Below are 12,826 nucleotides of genomic sequence, written 5' to 3' on the forward strand. Positions count from 1 at the left end.
CGCCAAATCGGTGGCGCGGGGAGCTCAGCCACTCGCAGTACACTCCCAGCTCAGAGCTCCCTTCTGCTAGCTCGGGCTGCAAGGGGCCCGCTCAGGCAGCCCGTCGCCGCCCCCGCCCCCCGCGCGCCCGCGCCCTTGCTCGCCCCGCGCGCGTTCCAAGGGCGCCACCTCTTTGCGACTAGCTCACTTCTCCGGCAGGTTTGCCTGGGAGCGTGTGAACATTCCTCTACTAGGCTTTCAACTCGCCTCCAACCTGCGCCGCCCGGCCAGCATGCCTCCCCGCCCGTGAAGCGGGGCCGCCGCTGCCCTGCCGCTCGGGCCGCCGCCTCCCCTCTGCGCCGCTATTAACCCGCCCTCGTTGCCACCTGGCCCTCCTGATCGACGACACACGCACTTGAAACTTGTTCTCAGGGTGTGTGGAATCAACTTTCCGGAAGCAACCAGCCCACCAGAGGAGGTAGACAGACAGCTATGTATATATATGTGGGTCTCTACAAGTGGCTCTGGAACAAGACGGCCTAGTTAGCAAAGAAGCTGACTTCAGAGGAGGGAAACTTTCTTCTCTTTTTAGGAAGGGCTTAGCTCTGCTCCACGAACCTGGGAGAACTGCCGGCTAGATTTAATTAGACATTGATAGGGAAGACGTGTAAACACGCTGCTCATCATTGATGCATATATAAAAGCATTTCATTGTGGTCATCATTGCAGAGGAACGTATCTGATTTTTGTTTTGTTTTGTTTTCCTTTTGGTCCCTTTTTGCCTGTCTGGTTTTGGAAAAAGCACAGTTGCAGTAGCTGATTCCTAAATAAGTAAGTGCTGAGAGGCTTCAGAGAAAGTTGGGGTTTTTTTGTTTTGTTTTTTGTTTGTTTGTTTTTTCTTTTCTTTTCTTTGCAATTTGGGAGATGCCCTTGGTGTCGAAGAGGCTAAGTGAGAGCCAGATAAAACGGGGAGCGTCGTAATCCCAGGAGATGGAGATTCCGGACTGACACTTCGGGCCCCTTTCCACTCTTGCAGGTCCCGAGAGCGAGAGGATACGATGCTGCGGAGGCTGGTTCAGCAGTGGAGCGTCGCGGTGTTCCTGCTGAGCTACTCGGTGCCCTCCTGCGGGCGCTCGGTGGAGGAGCTCGGCCGCCGACTGTAAGTGCCCCGTCCTCCTCCGGGCGCCGGGTGAGGGCTGGGAGGGCCAGTGGGAGAGGACGCCAGGCTGGGGCACTGCCGAGGGCTCGCCGCGGTCACTGATGCTCCTTGCCCGAGTTAAAAAGCGGGGAGAGCCGGCTACCTGCCGGGGGCTGAGACAGTGCCTTCAACCCCGGCGGGAGCACTGGTTGAACTTCAAGGGGAGACAGGCAAGAGACAAATTTTCCATGAGTTTCCGTAAGAGGGAGCGCAGAATCTCTTCTGGACAAAGATCATTTGTCTGTAGTGAAAGGAAAAGGTTATACTTCCAGGACCTGGGAAGGTTTTGAAACGCTGAGGATTACAGGAGATGGATAACTCGGAAGAAGCTGAGGGAGCCAGGGGACACAGGTCTGTGTGCGTTTGATTTACGGACTGAATGTGGGTGGCAGTTTGTGTGTGAAAAGCAGAAGCCTTACATCTAACTTTATTATGAATGACATAATTTTAAGCATATGAAATGAGCCACATTACATAATGAAAGCATATTATATAATAAAGTAGTAACAACTTTGCAATGGCACAACTCCAACGTTAGTATTGATACAGTTCAGGAACGCTAGAGTGCCTGACTCCAAAATGAATATTAGGTGAGGAAAATTGTTTTTTCTTGGACTTACTGCTAACAGTTCTTTAATCTGGAGTCAAATATTTGTATTGTAGACTGAAAACTTGATTTTGGCATTCTCATTTGTTGGTTCTTTTAAAGATAATTTTGATTTTAACATAATCATACATCCAAGCACACCAGAAAAATATTACCATGTTGTATGACTGCAAGTTGGAAGAGCAGTGGAGTAACACTATCTTAATAATCTGTTGGACCTAGAAGTATGTTAATGTGTGTAATGCCATCTTTGGGTGATCTTTAAGCTGCAGACTCTGTTCAGGATGGGAAAACCATAACGATTGAGAACTGAGAGGAGTTTGCTTCTGGAGAAGGAATTAAGGGGCTTTTACACTAACAATAAAAATAGCAATATCCAATATTTACAATCAAGTTCATGGTGCTTCCTTGTAAATTCCCGAGGGTGTACAAAAAGGCAACTGTTTTATATGTGCCCTTGGTCTATTATTATTAGAGCAGAAAATCCTTAAATGAAATTACTTTAGACATGTCTGAACCTTGGCACCAAAATGAAAATCTATTATGAATTTCCTAAGGCAAATTGTGTAGAACATTGTACTGAAGATAAAGCTGCATTGTATTCTTCAAATCAACATTTTGCTGATGTATTTCTGAAAATTGTCTTCAGACATTTTCCTCTTTTTAAGACTTGTATTAAATTATTTAAAGTCCATATATAGATATAGATATAGATATAGATGAAGAGTGAATTTTTAAAGGCATGCTTAAATACTGGCCAAGAAATACTGTCTTGAAACAGAGCCAGATTTTTCTTTATAGTTGCTTGAGAAATACCTGTTTTCTCTTTTGAGAAACAGTAAATGGACCATGATTAAATCCACAGTTATGACATTAAAATAGTGCTAAGTAGTCCTAAAGGCTATTTTTAACTCTTTCTTTGTTGCACCTTGCAAAATACACATCAGAAACCATTTAACAGCCAGAGACTCTGTTATAGTTTTGTTTGTGGGTGAAATATAATATTGTAGTTAAACACTCACACTCAGCAGATGGTTATAAAACTACCACAAAACATTCTTATAGTTAATGGCTAATAGATCATCATATTACAGCCATGGTTTTTCCTGAAGGCTGAAATCATCAGTAGATGAAGATGTTTCATCAAATTATTACAGCCAAATGGAGTTTAAAAAAACAAGTCATTATTTTTGCATTGCTGCCAAGTAACAGTAAATTTTGCGTGCTAGACAAAACATTAGTCTACTATTACACTAAATCAACCTAATTTCTTGAAAGAAATGTTAACATATAATCAAATCATATTACTCCCCAATTACTTTTTACACCAAATATTAGAGAAATTGCTTTAGATATTTTTTCTAACTAGGGACTGACTTTGAGGGGTGGTGGGGGGACCACTAGACTACTATAACAATAACACTTCCTAAACCATGCAGAGGAGGCAGTTATAAGTTGTCATAGTCCAAAAGATTTTAGCTAATGGGGCTAGAGCACGAATAAATTGGAGGTTGGAAAGTGAGGCCTATAGACATTCTTGTCCCAATGAACATGACTTTCAGCAGGTAGCAACCTTTGTGTTTAAGTTAGAGAGGGAATTCTAGTAGATTCAGAACCTAAAACATAATTGGCTGATTTGCTTGGGAGCCAGACTGGGTCTATTCTATTTAGTGAAAAGCATAACTTTTGACTGAGTCATTTGGGTTGGAAGGGACTTGTGGTGAGTCATCTTCACTCGAACATCCGAACCCTGACTCGTGCATGTACCACAGAACTTTTCTCCTCAAACCCAGACTCCTTCGTAAGTAGCTGAGCCTCAACACAAGCCTGCTGCTCCTTTCTGTGTTGGAAGAGGCAGTCCCATCACTCCCTTTGCTCCCTGCATTCCTTGATAGCTCCTTCAATTTTCTCTTCTTCCGTGAAAACTCCCTTGAGAGTGATTTTTCTTTAGAGCAGAAGAGCTATGTTTTGACTGAATTTATAGTTACCTATCTTAAGCATTTCTCCCATATTTCTGAAAATTTTTTTTACAATAATCAAAGAAGACCATAAACATACCATATCAGGATTGTAACAAACGCCGTGTGAACCACTGGGCTAGGGGATGCTTGCGGATGTATAGATTAATAGACTATTATTGAGGCCATATTTATCACATAAATATTTTAGAATTATCTAACTGGAAAGCCTCCTTACTTCGGATCATTGCTCCCCACCTGTGTATATCTAGTTTGTACATGCTAGTTATTTACCCTTGTGTCAGTTCACATCTTGTTTTGAAAATAAGTAAAATGCTCCAGGGATCTTATTCCTTGTTGACGATAAAGATAATATTATATCCCTGATCTTTCAGTGCAGTTGCCCAATCAGAAATTCATTCTTCACAGTATTTTAAATGCAGAAGTCATTGAGCTGTTCCTTGTGTTTGAGATTTAGCACTTAAGAAAATCTGTGAGATTTAGCATTTAAGAAAATCTGGGTTTTCTAATATTATATTAATAATTGCCCCTAAAGGCAGAAAGAAGCTTGGTACCTCACAAGAGAGATGCTATTTTAAACTGGACAGACTTGTGCCATCTTTGTAAACTTTTTATAAAACAGAAGGATAGACTGACCCCTCCTTTTCTCATGAGAACCATCCTGGGAAAGTGCAGTGCTTGGGTTAAGAAGGCACTGTGACTCACAGTTGACAGGCTGGCCAAGATGACAGGCATATATGCCAGCTAGAGGGGGCATAAGCAGTGGTGGCCTGATTAGAACAGACCAACCATTAAAAGTTTTGGCTTCGAGTTAAGCTAGGATGGACTGTATTATACATTTGGAGAGGAATACAGATCGGATGGTTATCTTCCAGGAACTGAGAAAGAAAGAAAAGCCCCAGGTCCTATAAAATGATCACTGGTTAAGAACAACTTTAATGGGACATTTTGCTAAAGGATACTTAGGAAACTGCAACACTTATGAAATATGCGATTAATTCCCACTTATTCTTCAAGAATGTTATTAGAGAGTATAAATATATTTGTACCAAAACCTCAAATTTGTATATTATTAAAAGTTTCCAGAATACTATTGCCATAAAGTAAGTGAATTTTAATCTAGTCACATGTGGCACCTTCAAAAAGGAAGAGAGACTCCTTCATGCCTCATTTAAACCAGGCTCCTGTTAAATTCCTTTCCATTAAGTCATGTCTTTTTTGAACAAGCTGCATGGCTTAAAGTCAGTCCACACACTAAAACACTAAAAGGAAGCTGGTATTCTGGGTATAAGGTCTAGAGAAATAATGCCTGTATTTTCATGTCTTATTCTACTTTGATTCATAGTATGACTAAGAAATCTCTCAATTTCCCCCAGTGATAATCCAAACTCTAGAAATCCTAGTTCCTTATTTGGGGGGATGAAAATGGCCTTGTTGGAGAAGTAAGCTTGATCTTTAAGTAAACCGATAAATTGCTATCCATTTGCCCACTGTCCATGGTTCCCCCTGCAAGCTTTTTACTCTATGCCCTTCACTTCTTGTTTCCTCAACATACACTTCTGCTTCCACAGAAGAAAGGATTGAGGTCACTGAAAGGCAATCTTTGATCTCAGAATCAGAGGACCTGATTTTTGGATCCCTAGTTCTGTCTGTTTTCATTTTGTGGACAAAGGCAGGTCATCGAATCTCTCTGAACCTCAACTTCCCTATCTATAAAATGAAGTTAATGCTATTTTTATTGTCATATTTCTCTGAGGAGTTAAAGAAGTTGTACTAATATAAACAAATAAGGGACCCAGATACTGTGTGAGAGAGAAGTAAGATGACATGGGAGATAGCCCTGTGGAACACCCTCACAGGCTTGACAGTGAACCATTTTGAAGAGTTACAGAGTGGCAGAAATTGGAGTAAAGTAAGGCACAGCTGAAGCAGGCATGATATGACTGATTCATGTATGCGATCCCTGCATATGGTTAATAATATACACAAGAATAATACAAGCATATGTGGATGGACATTTAAACAAGAGTCAGGGTGCTATCTAAAAGGATTGATGGGAAATTAGTTGATTCTCTTCCACTATATTTTCATTAGAGTGTGCTTTAAACAGAAAAGCCACTTCATACTTGTTCCTAGAGACATTTTTTAAGACAAAGAGAACAAGTAGAAAAGTGAATACCTCAATTTAATTCTAAGGATAATATCCTCTGAAATTCTAAATTAAAAAAAAATAACGATGCACAGAAAAAATAGGATGATCTCAATTTAAACACAAAGAAACCCATTTTAAAGGGACCACCCACTACTTTACAGAAAAATACACATACTCTCTCTCTGACACTTGGTTTTCAAATATAGGCTCTTGGTAGCCTGTACTCTATTCCTCGTATTAAAATTCAGTCTGTTAGGTAGTTCCCTAGACAGCCTCTACTGCTCACTTCATCTTCAGCCTCTGTTTGCCTTTCCTCTTATAGCTTGCTGTTCTCTGAGATTCAGTATTATTATTTTCTTAATAAGGGATTTGTGTGTGTGTGTGTGTGTGTGTGTGTGTACATGGCTGTGTACTTGGGTGAGTACTCAAGTAAATTCATCCTCCTTTTAATTTCATGGCTAGGACATCTGGATTTATTTTCCCAACATAAGTCTGAAAAACATGAAAAGAAGCTCAGTTTTTTCTGTCCATTGCTGAGAATTACAGAATCATAATGTTTTGTGTGGGGTTTTTTTTTTTTTAAGATTTTATTTATTTGACAGAGTGAGATCACAAGTAGGCAGAGAGGCAGGCAGAGAGAGAGGGGGAAGCAGGCTCCCTGCTGAGCAGAGAGGCAGATGTGGGGCTCGATCCCAGGACCCTGAGATCATGACCTGAGCTGAAGGCAGAGGCTTAACCCACTGAGCCACCCAGGTGCCTCCAGAATCATAATGTTTTAAGTTGAGAAGAGAGCATAGAAATCTCCGAATCTGACTCCTGCCTTTTAAATGGAGAGGGGCATGTTCTCACCAAAGCTACAGACCTAGGGAGCAGCATAAATGGGATTTGGAGCTACAGACTCTGAACTGCCCACACGTCCCTTCCCTCTCTGCTCTTTCCCCACTCCACAAGCTTGCTGCCCTTCCAGCTTATGCTTTAGGTAATCAAAGGCCCTTCCTCTTGTCTTTGAGGTCTATCCAACAACTAAAATATTCTCCTTTTCTTCCTCTCCTGCTGTTGTTTTTTTTCTTAAAGCAAAAGAGCTGTGTCTGAACATCAGCTCCTTCATGACAAGGGGAAATCTATCCAAGACTTACGGCGACGATTCTTCCTTCACCACCTGATTGCAGAAATCCACACAGCTGAAATCAGAGCTACCTCGGAGGTGTCCCCGAACTCCAAGCCTGCTCCCAACACAAAGAACCACCCCGTCCGTTTTGGGTCTGACGATGAGGGCAGATACCTAACTCAGGAAACCAACAAGGTGGAGACATACAAAGAGCAGCCACTGAAGACACCTGGCAAGAAAAAGAAAGGCAAACCTGGAAAACGCAAGGAGCAGGAAAAAAAGAAACGGCGAACTCGGTCTGCCTGGCTAAACTCTGGCATGGCTGGGAGCGGGCGAGAAGGGGACTACCCATATGACATCTCCGCGACATCGCTGGAGCTCAATTTACGGTAACTGGCTTCTGTGCCCCATAGCCTCTCTTTGGTGCTGCTCTAAGCTGTGTAGTGCCCCTTCCTTCCACCCACCATGGCTTGAACAAATCTAGAATGTCCTCCTTTTCTGTCCCTCTATCCATTGCTCCACAATTTAAAAGCTTACAAAAGCAAGACGGCTCAGGATATTATCTGCCCTGAAGTGGTGTCCTCCCACCACCTAAGCACAAACAGGGCTTGGATAATCTGTTTCTCTTCCTCCATCACAATCCCAACACCAATCCTTTACTACTGTACCAAAGAATTTCTCTTCTAAGTCTGGCTTCAGAAACCCGGGACCACCTTCATCATTTGCTGCAGAAGTTTATTTCCCTACTCTCGCACCTTGGCAAACTTTCTTGATCATTTTGTCATTTCTTACTTTTTTTTCACTTTAGGGGTGAACACAGAAGGCTTTGATATGATTTACAAACACTACAAAACAATACCCTACTGTAGACAATTCTGAGCCAGTCACATTTTCCATTTAATTCTATTTAATTAAACCTTAAATTTATTTTCATTTAAATAAATGTTAAACATTTAAACACACACTCTCAATTTATTTAATTTAATTTAACTCTGGTTTCTACCAACCCATAAAAAAAAAAAGTCATGAATTCGGAAAATTTTTAAGTTTTGACTTGGGAAGGACATAAGTTTTTCTCATATATCTATTTATCCACTGGGAAGCTGAAATAATTTTCCAGGGTATTGCAGTAGGAATAATAAGACTTCACATTTACATGGCTTGTTTATTCTTGGCTCACAGATGTAGGTGGTAATGGCATTCCCTGACTTCAGGGTCAGATACCTTAAGGTTCAAGTCTTGGGTCTGAACATATTAAAGTTCACAACCTTGGGCAAGTTACATAGTCTATCTAAGACTCACTTTCCTTTTCCATGAAGTGAAGATAATAATTGTAACAACCTCATAGGGCTGGGCAAAGATTAAACAAGATGACATGGGTTAAATGCTTGTCATAGTAAACAATAAAGTATAATGTTGTTTGGATACTTTTAGATCTAGTACTGATTGTTCTATCTATCTGGATATGTGTGTCTCCATGAGACAAAAAAGCAGCAAATATTAACCTCATCTTATAAACCAGAAAACCAAGGTACTCCATGACTAAAGGACTTGAACAGCCCTGGGAACTGGGATAGGTAGTCCTCAGAACTGGATTTGTTTCCCCATCTCTGGATATTTGGTCCAGCACTGTGTTTAGTGCTGCCTCTTAATTCAGGCATTTCCACCAACACAATCTTCTGTTTTACTTTTCAGTTTAGCTCTTCTGTGGGGTTTGAAAGAAAGAGGAAACCACACAAGGACGTGTCATATGCAGCTAATGATCTCATTAATTACAACCCCTTGTTACCTCTCCAGGCCTTTCCCCTGACTAGTAGAGATAGGATCACAGGGTGATGTTTTAAGGGGGAGTATGGACCTACTTAGCGTCACTTCTCTCTTTGAGTTAGGTTGACAAAACTCATCATTAAATAGTTTACAGAATGATAATTATATTGGACAAATATTTCCACTTCAGTAATTAAGGAGTAATGACACTAGAGAAACTTTTAGCAGAAATATCTAATGGATCTATAATGGGTAATAAACCCTATAAATCTTGGCCCGGAGCACATATTCAATGTATTTTAAGATAGGGTCCTAACTACATATTTCTAACTAATGCAAGAGCTTTATTGCCAGAACCCATTTTTATCCATTGTTGTACTCTGTGTGTGTGTGTACATACATTTATTAGAATTCTGAAAATGAAAGTATACTTTTTTACGGATTTCATTTATTTAGGATTTGCAATGCTCTGAAGTATCTGGGAATTTAATGAAATTCAGCACTCATCAATTCTTATGCCCAAAGCTACCCCTATGTCAAGGGAGATCTAGTAAAAATTCGGCAGTGGCCTAATCAAATCCAGACCTAGGACTAAAAGAAATAGAATGTTTCTGCTTTCTCCTTTCTGTTCCCTGGTTGTGAGGGATGTTCATGGAAAGCACTGTTTGTCTGGCAGCAGGATGTTGGCCCTCTCCCAGTACAACCCAACAGAGGTGCAGGGAAGATCGGGGAAATTCAAGAGTTTACTGATGCGACTCTATGGGGCCATGCAAATGTTCTAGTCCAAACAGAATCTTTTCAGAGTAACTATTTTACAGTTTTGTAAGCAACTGACCTTTTATTAGTGTCCTCTCTTTAGTCTCTTTGCATTATTATGCAGTGATCTGATGATATGGCAAGCACGAATTTTAGTAAAATGTATGTAGTATTTCTTTTTCTTTCTTTTTTTTTTTTTTGGTTTTATTTATTTATTTGACAGAGAGAGAGAGAGCACAAGGAGGCAAAGAGGCAGGCAGAGAGAGAGAGGAGGAAGCAGGCTGTCCGCAGAGCAGAGAGCCCAATGCGGGGCTCGATCCCAGAACCCTGAGATCATGACCTGAGCCGAAAGCAGAGGCTTTAACCTAAGCCACCCAGGCGCCCCTATGTAGTATTTCTTAAGAGAAACTACTGAGCTAAAACTGTCTGGCTCCTCTCACATAAACCAGTGGGAAGTATATAGTTCAAATGTTGGAAATCACATTTTGGAATTTTTGATGTTGTAAATGAGATGTCCAGATACGGTAGGACTCAGTTAATTGAGAATATATATTTTGCCTTGGTAAATATTGACTTAGAAATAATACAAATGCTTTTCAATATTCAAAAGAAACTCTAGGGGCGCCTGGGTGGCTCAGTGGATTAAGCCGCTGCCTTCGGCTCGGGTCATGATCTCAGGGTCCTGGGATCGAGCCCCACATCGGGCTCTCTGCTCTGCAGGGAGCCTGCTTCCTCCTCTCTCTCTGCCTGCCTCTCTGCCTACTTGTGATCTCTCTCTCTGTCAAATAAATAAATAAAATCTTTAAAAAAAAAAAAAGAAACTCTAAAGTGCTGTCTCACACACACACACACACACACACATACTTTCAGGCCATGTTATATGTTTTACTTGGCTATTCTAAAACGTGCCATTATAACAAGCAAACTGGCTGGACAAGGGGAAATATAATTAAAAGATCTTTTCCTTGGTCCTATATTTCTTTTTTCTTTCCTTCCTTCTGAGGAAATAATTGTTCAAAATACTCATCATTCCCTCCCTGTTTGCATGATTCTTAAGTTCAATTCACTACATACTATTCGATATGAAAACATTTAAAATTGATATAGCACACAAATTATTGAATTTTACAGTCACCTTTTATGTTTTCTTCATAACATACATCCATCCACCATTAAAAATGTTAATCTTAAATTATTTTTCTCTGCAGTTAGGAGCTCTTTTGCCATTCTAATTAAAATGATTGGTGAAGATGTCAATTTCTTAAGACAAGAAAGCATCCTAAATGTTCCAACTTGCTTTTCTTTCTCCAAGCTGCACGTGAAGTTCCTAACTTGTCAAAAGTTGGCTCTTCTGTGGTTTTCACCACCATATGGGCCTGCCATGTAAAACTCTGCCCACAGGAGCGCCTGGGTGGCTCAGTGGGTTAAAGCCTCTGCCTTTGGCTCAGGTCATGATCCCAGGGTCCTGGGATCGACCCCCGAATCGGGCTCTCTGCTCAGCAGGGAGCCTGCTTCCTCCTCTCTCTCTGACTGCCTCTCTGCCTACTTGTGATCTCTGTCTGTCAAGTAAATAAATAAAATCTTTAAAAAAAAACAACAACAAAAAAAAAACTCTGCCCACACTCTGGCTATTAATGCAATGGCACAGCCAGTTGAGTTCCATTCTATAGGTGCTTCCTTTAGACAACCAAAGAGAAGGGAAAGGGAGAGAGAAAAGCAGAGAAAATGCTGCCAGCCCATCTTAAAATACTGTCATTACAGTGTTTTAGAAAGGGTTGAAAGAGATGTCAATCCCAGGTGGTAATTTATTCTGTGTAATAAACACAGTGAAATACTGCTATTTTATACTTTTAAATTAATTGATTCTTTTTCTCTAATTTAATATGGGTTTTCCCAATTTCTAATTCCAGATCAATTCCAAAACCACCAGAGTGAGAGACAAATAGTTCTTAGTTTTGACTTCAGAATCTAAAATCCAAAAATAGTTTCATTCATTAGTGTTTAAGGACAGCTAATGCAATGACTGATATCATCAAATAACCAACCAAACATACTGCTCAATTACACATCCTTCCAACATTTACTCCAAATCACACACTCTACTCTTCTAACAGCCATTATCTTAGCGAGAGATTGGCCAAATGGAAACCTGAACAGAATAAGCAACCTTTGGATCACCCATGTCAGGCATCGCTGGGGAATAAGCTTTTAGCAAGGTGTATTTGATGATGGATTGCACAACCTAGTCTTATTTCCAGACTCAACTGTGTCCCTTCTCTTCCCAGACTTGCCAGTTGGCAGCTTTGGAAAATTCCCCCAGGGTCTCCTTTTTCAGACAGTATATAGAGTTAGAAACTCAAGCTCTTGCTCTTCCTGTACTACATTGATCATTAGATCATGTTGAAGACCCCGCCCATAGCAAAGGTTCTGTAGAGTCAGGCAGATACCACTGATACCACCTATTGGGAATATTTACAAGAAATCCCTGGAATCTTTTCCATTGTAATTCTGTATTCCTTTATTTTTTATGCCTTTTCATTTGTTAACAAAAATTAACCTATTTTCTTTCTCCTCTTCTCTCCCTTCCTTCTCTTTTCAGGAGGCATTGAAATTTTTAGCAAAGACCTTCAGAGGACGTATTACAGGATTCTGTAATAGTGAACATATGGAAAGTATTAGAAATATTTATTATCTGTAAATACTGTAAATGCATTGGAATAAAACTATCTTCCCCATTGCTCTATGAAACTGCACATTGGTCATTGTGAATATTTTTTTTTGCCAAGGCTAATCCAATTATTATTATCACATTTACCATAATTTATTTTGTCAACTGATGTATTTATTTTGTAAATGTATCTTGGTGCTGCTGAATTTCTCTATTTTTTGTAACATAATGCACTTTAGATATACATATCAAGTATGTTGATAAATGACACAATAAAGTGTCTCTATTTTGTGGTTGATTTTAATAATGCCTAAATATAATTATCCAAACTGATTTTCCTCTGTGCATGTAAAAATAGCAGCATTTTAAATTTGTAAAGAATGTCTAATAAAATATAATCTAAATTACATCATGACTCAGAAGGTGAATTATGTATACCCTTTAAAATTTCAACTCGAAGGAACATGATGTAATATTTTTAACTGTATTTGAATATAGCCATAAGTATAATATGTTTATATTGGTACATATTCCAATATTTTCACATTAGCTTTTAGTTAAAAACCACTTAAAATGTATTTTGTCCAATATTTAAGTTCAATTCAATAGAAT

At 40.0% G+C, this 12,826-nt stretch overlaps 1 protein-coding gene across 3 annotated transcripts; it reads left to right on the top strand.

Moving 5' to 3' along the window:
* Positions 1 to 210: 210 nt before the first annotated feature.
* Positions 211 to 12,623, top strand: PTHLH (parathyroid hormone like hormone). 3 transcript variants are annotated; one of them, XM_046013122.1, is made up of 4 exons: positions 211 to 457; positions 1,016 to 1,138; positions 6,990 to 7,412; positions 12,146 to 12,623. In XM_046013122.1, the coding sequence occupies exons 2-4, from the start codon at positions 1,038 to 1,040 to the stop codon at positions 12,153 to 12,155; spliced, it is 534 nt and encodes a 177-aa protein (XP_045869078.1). In that variant the 5' UTR covers positions 211 to 457; positions 1,016 to 1,037; the 3' UTR covers positions 12,156 to 12,623. The 3 variants fall into 3 exon arrangements, with proteins under 3 accessions (XP_045869078.1, XP_045869079.1, XP_045869080.1); XM_046013123.1 differs by lacking the exon at positions 211 to 457 and adding an exon at positions 666 to 810; XM_046013124.1 differs by lacking the exons at positions 211 to 457; positions 1,016 to 1,138 and adding an exon at positions 1,482 to 1,528.
* Positions 12,624 to 12,826: the final 203 nt, after the last annotated feature.

The sequence above is a fragment of the Meles meles genome, chromosome 7, assembly GCF_922984935.1.
Source record: "Meles meles chromosome 7, mMelMel3.1 paternal haplotype, whole genome shotgun sequence".
Taxonomy (NCBI): Eukaryota; Metazoa; Chordata; class Mammalia; order Carnivora; family Mustelidae; genus Meles; species Meles meles.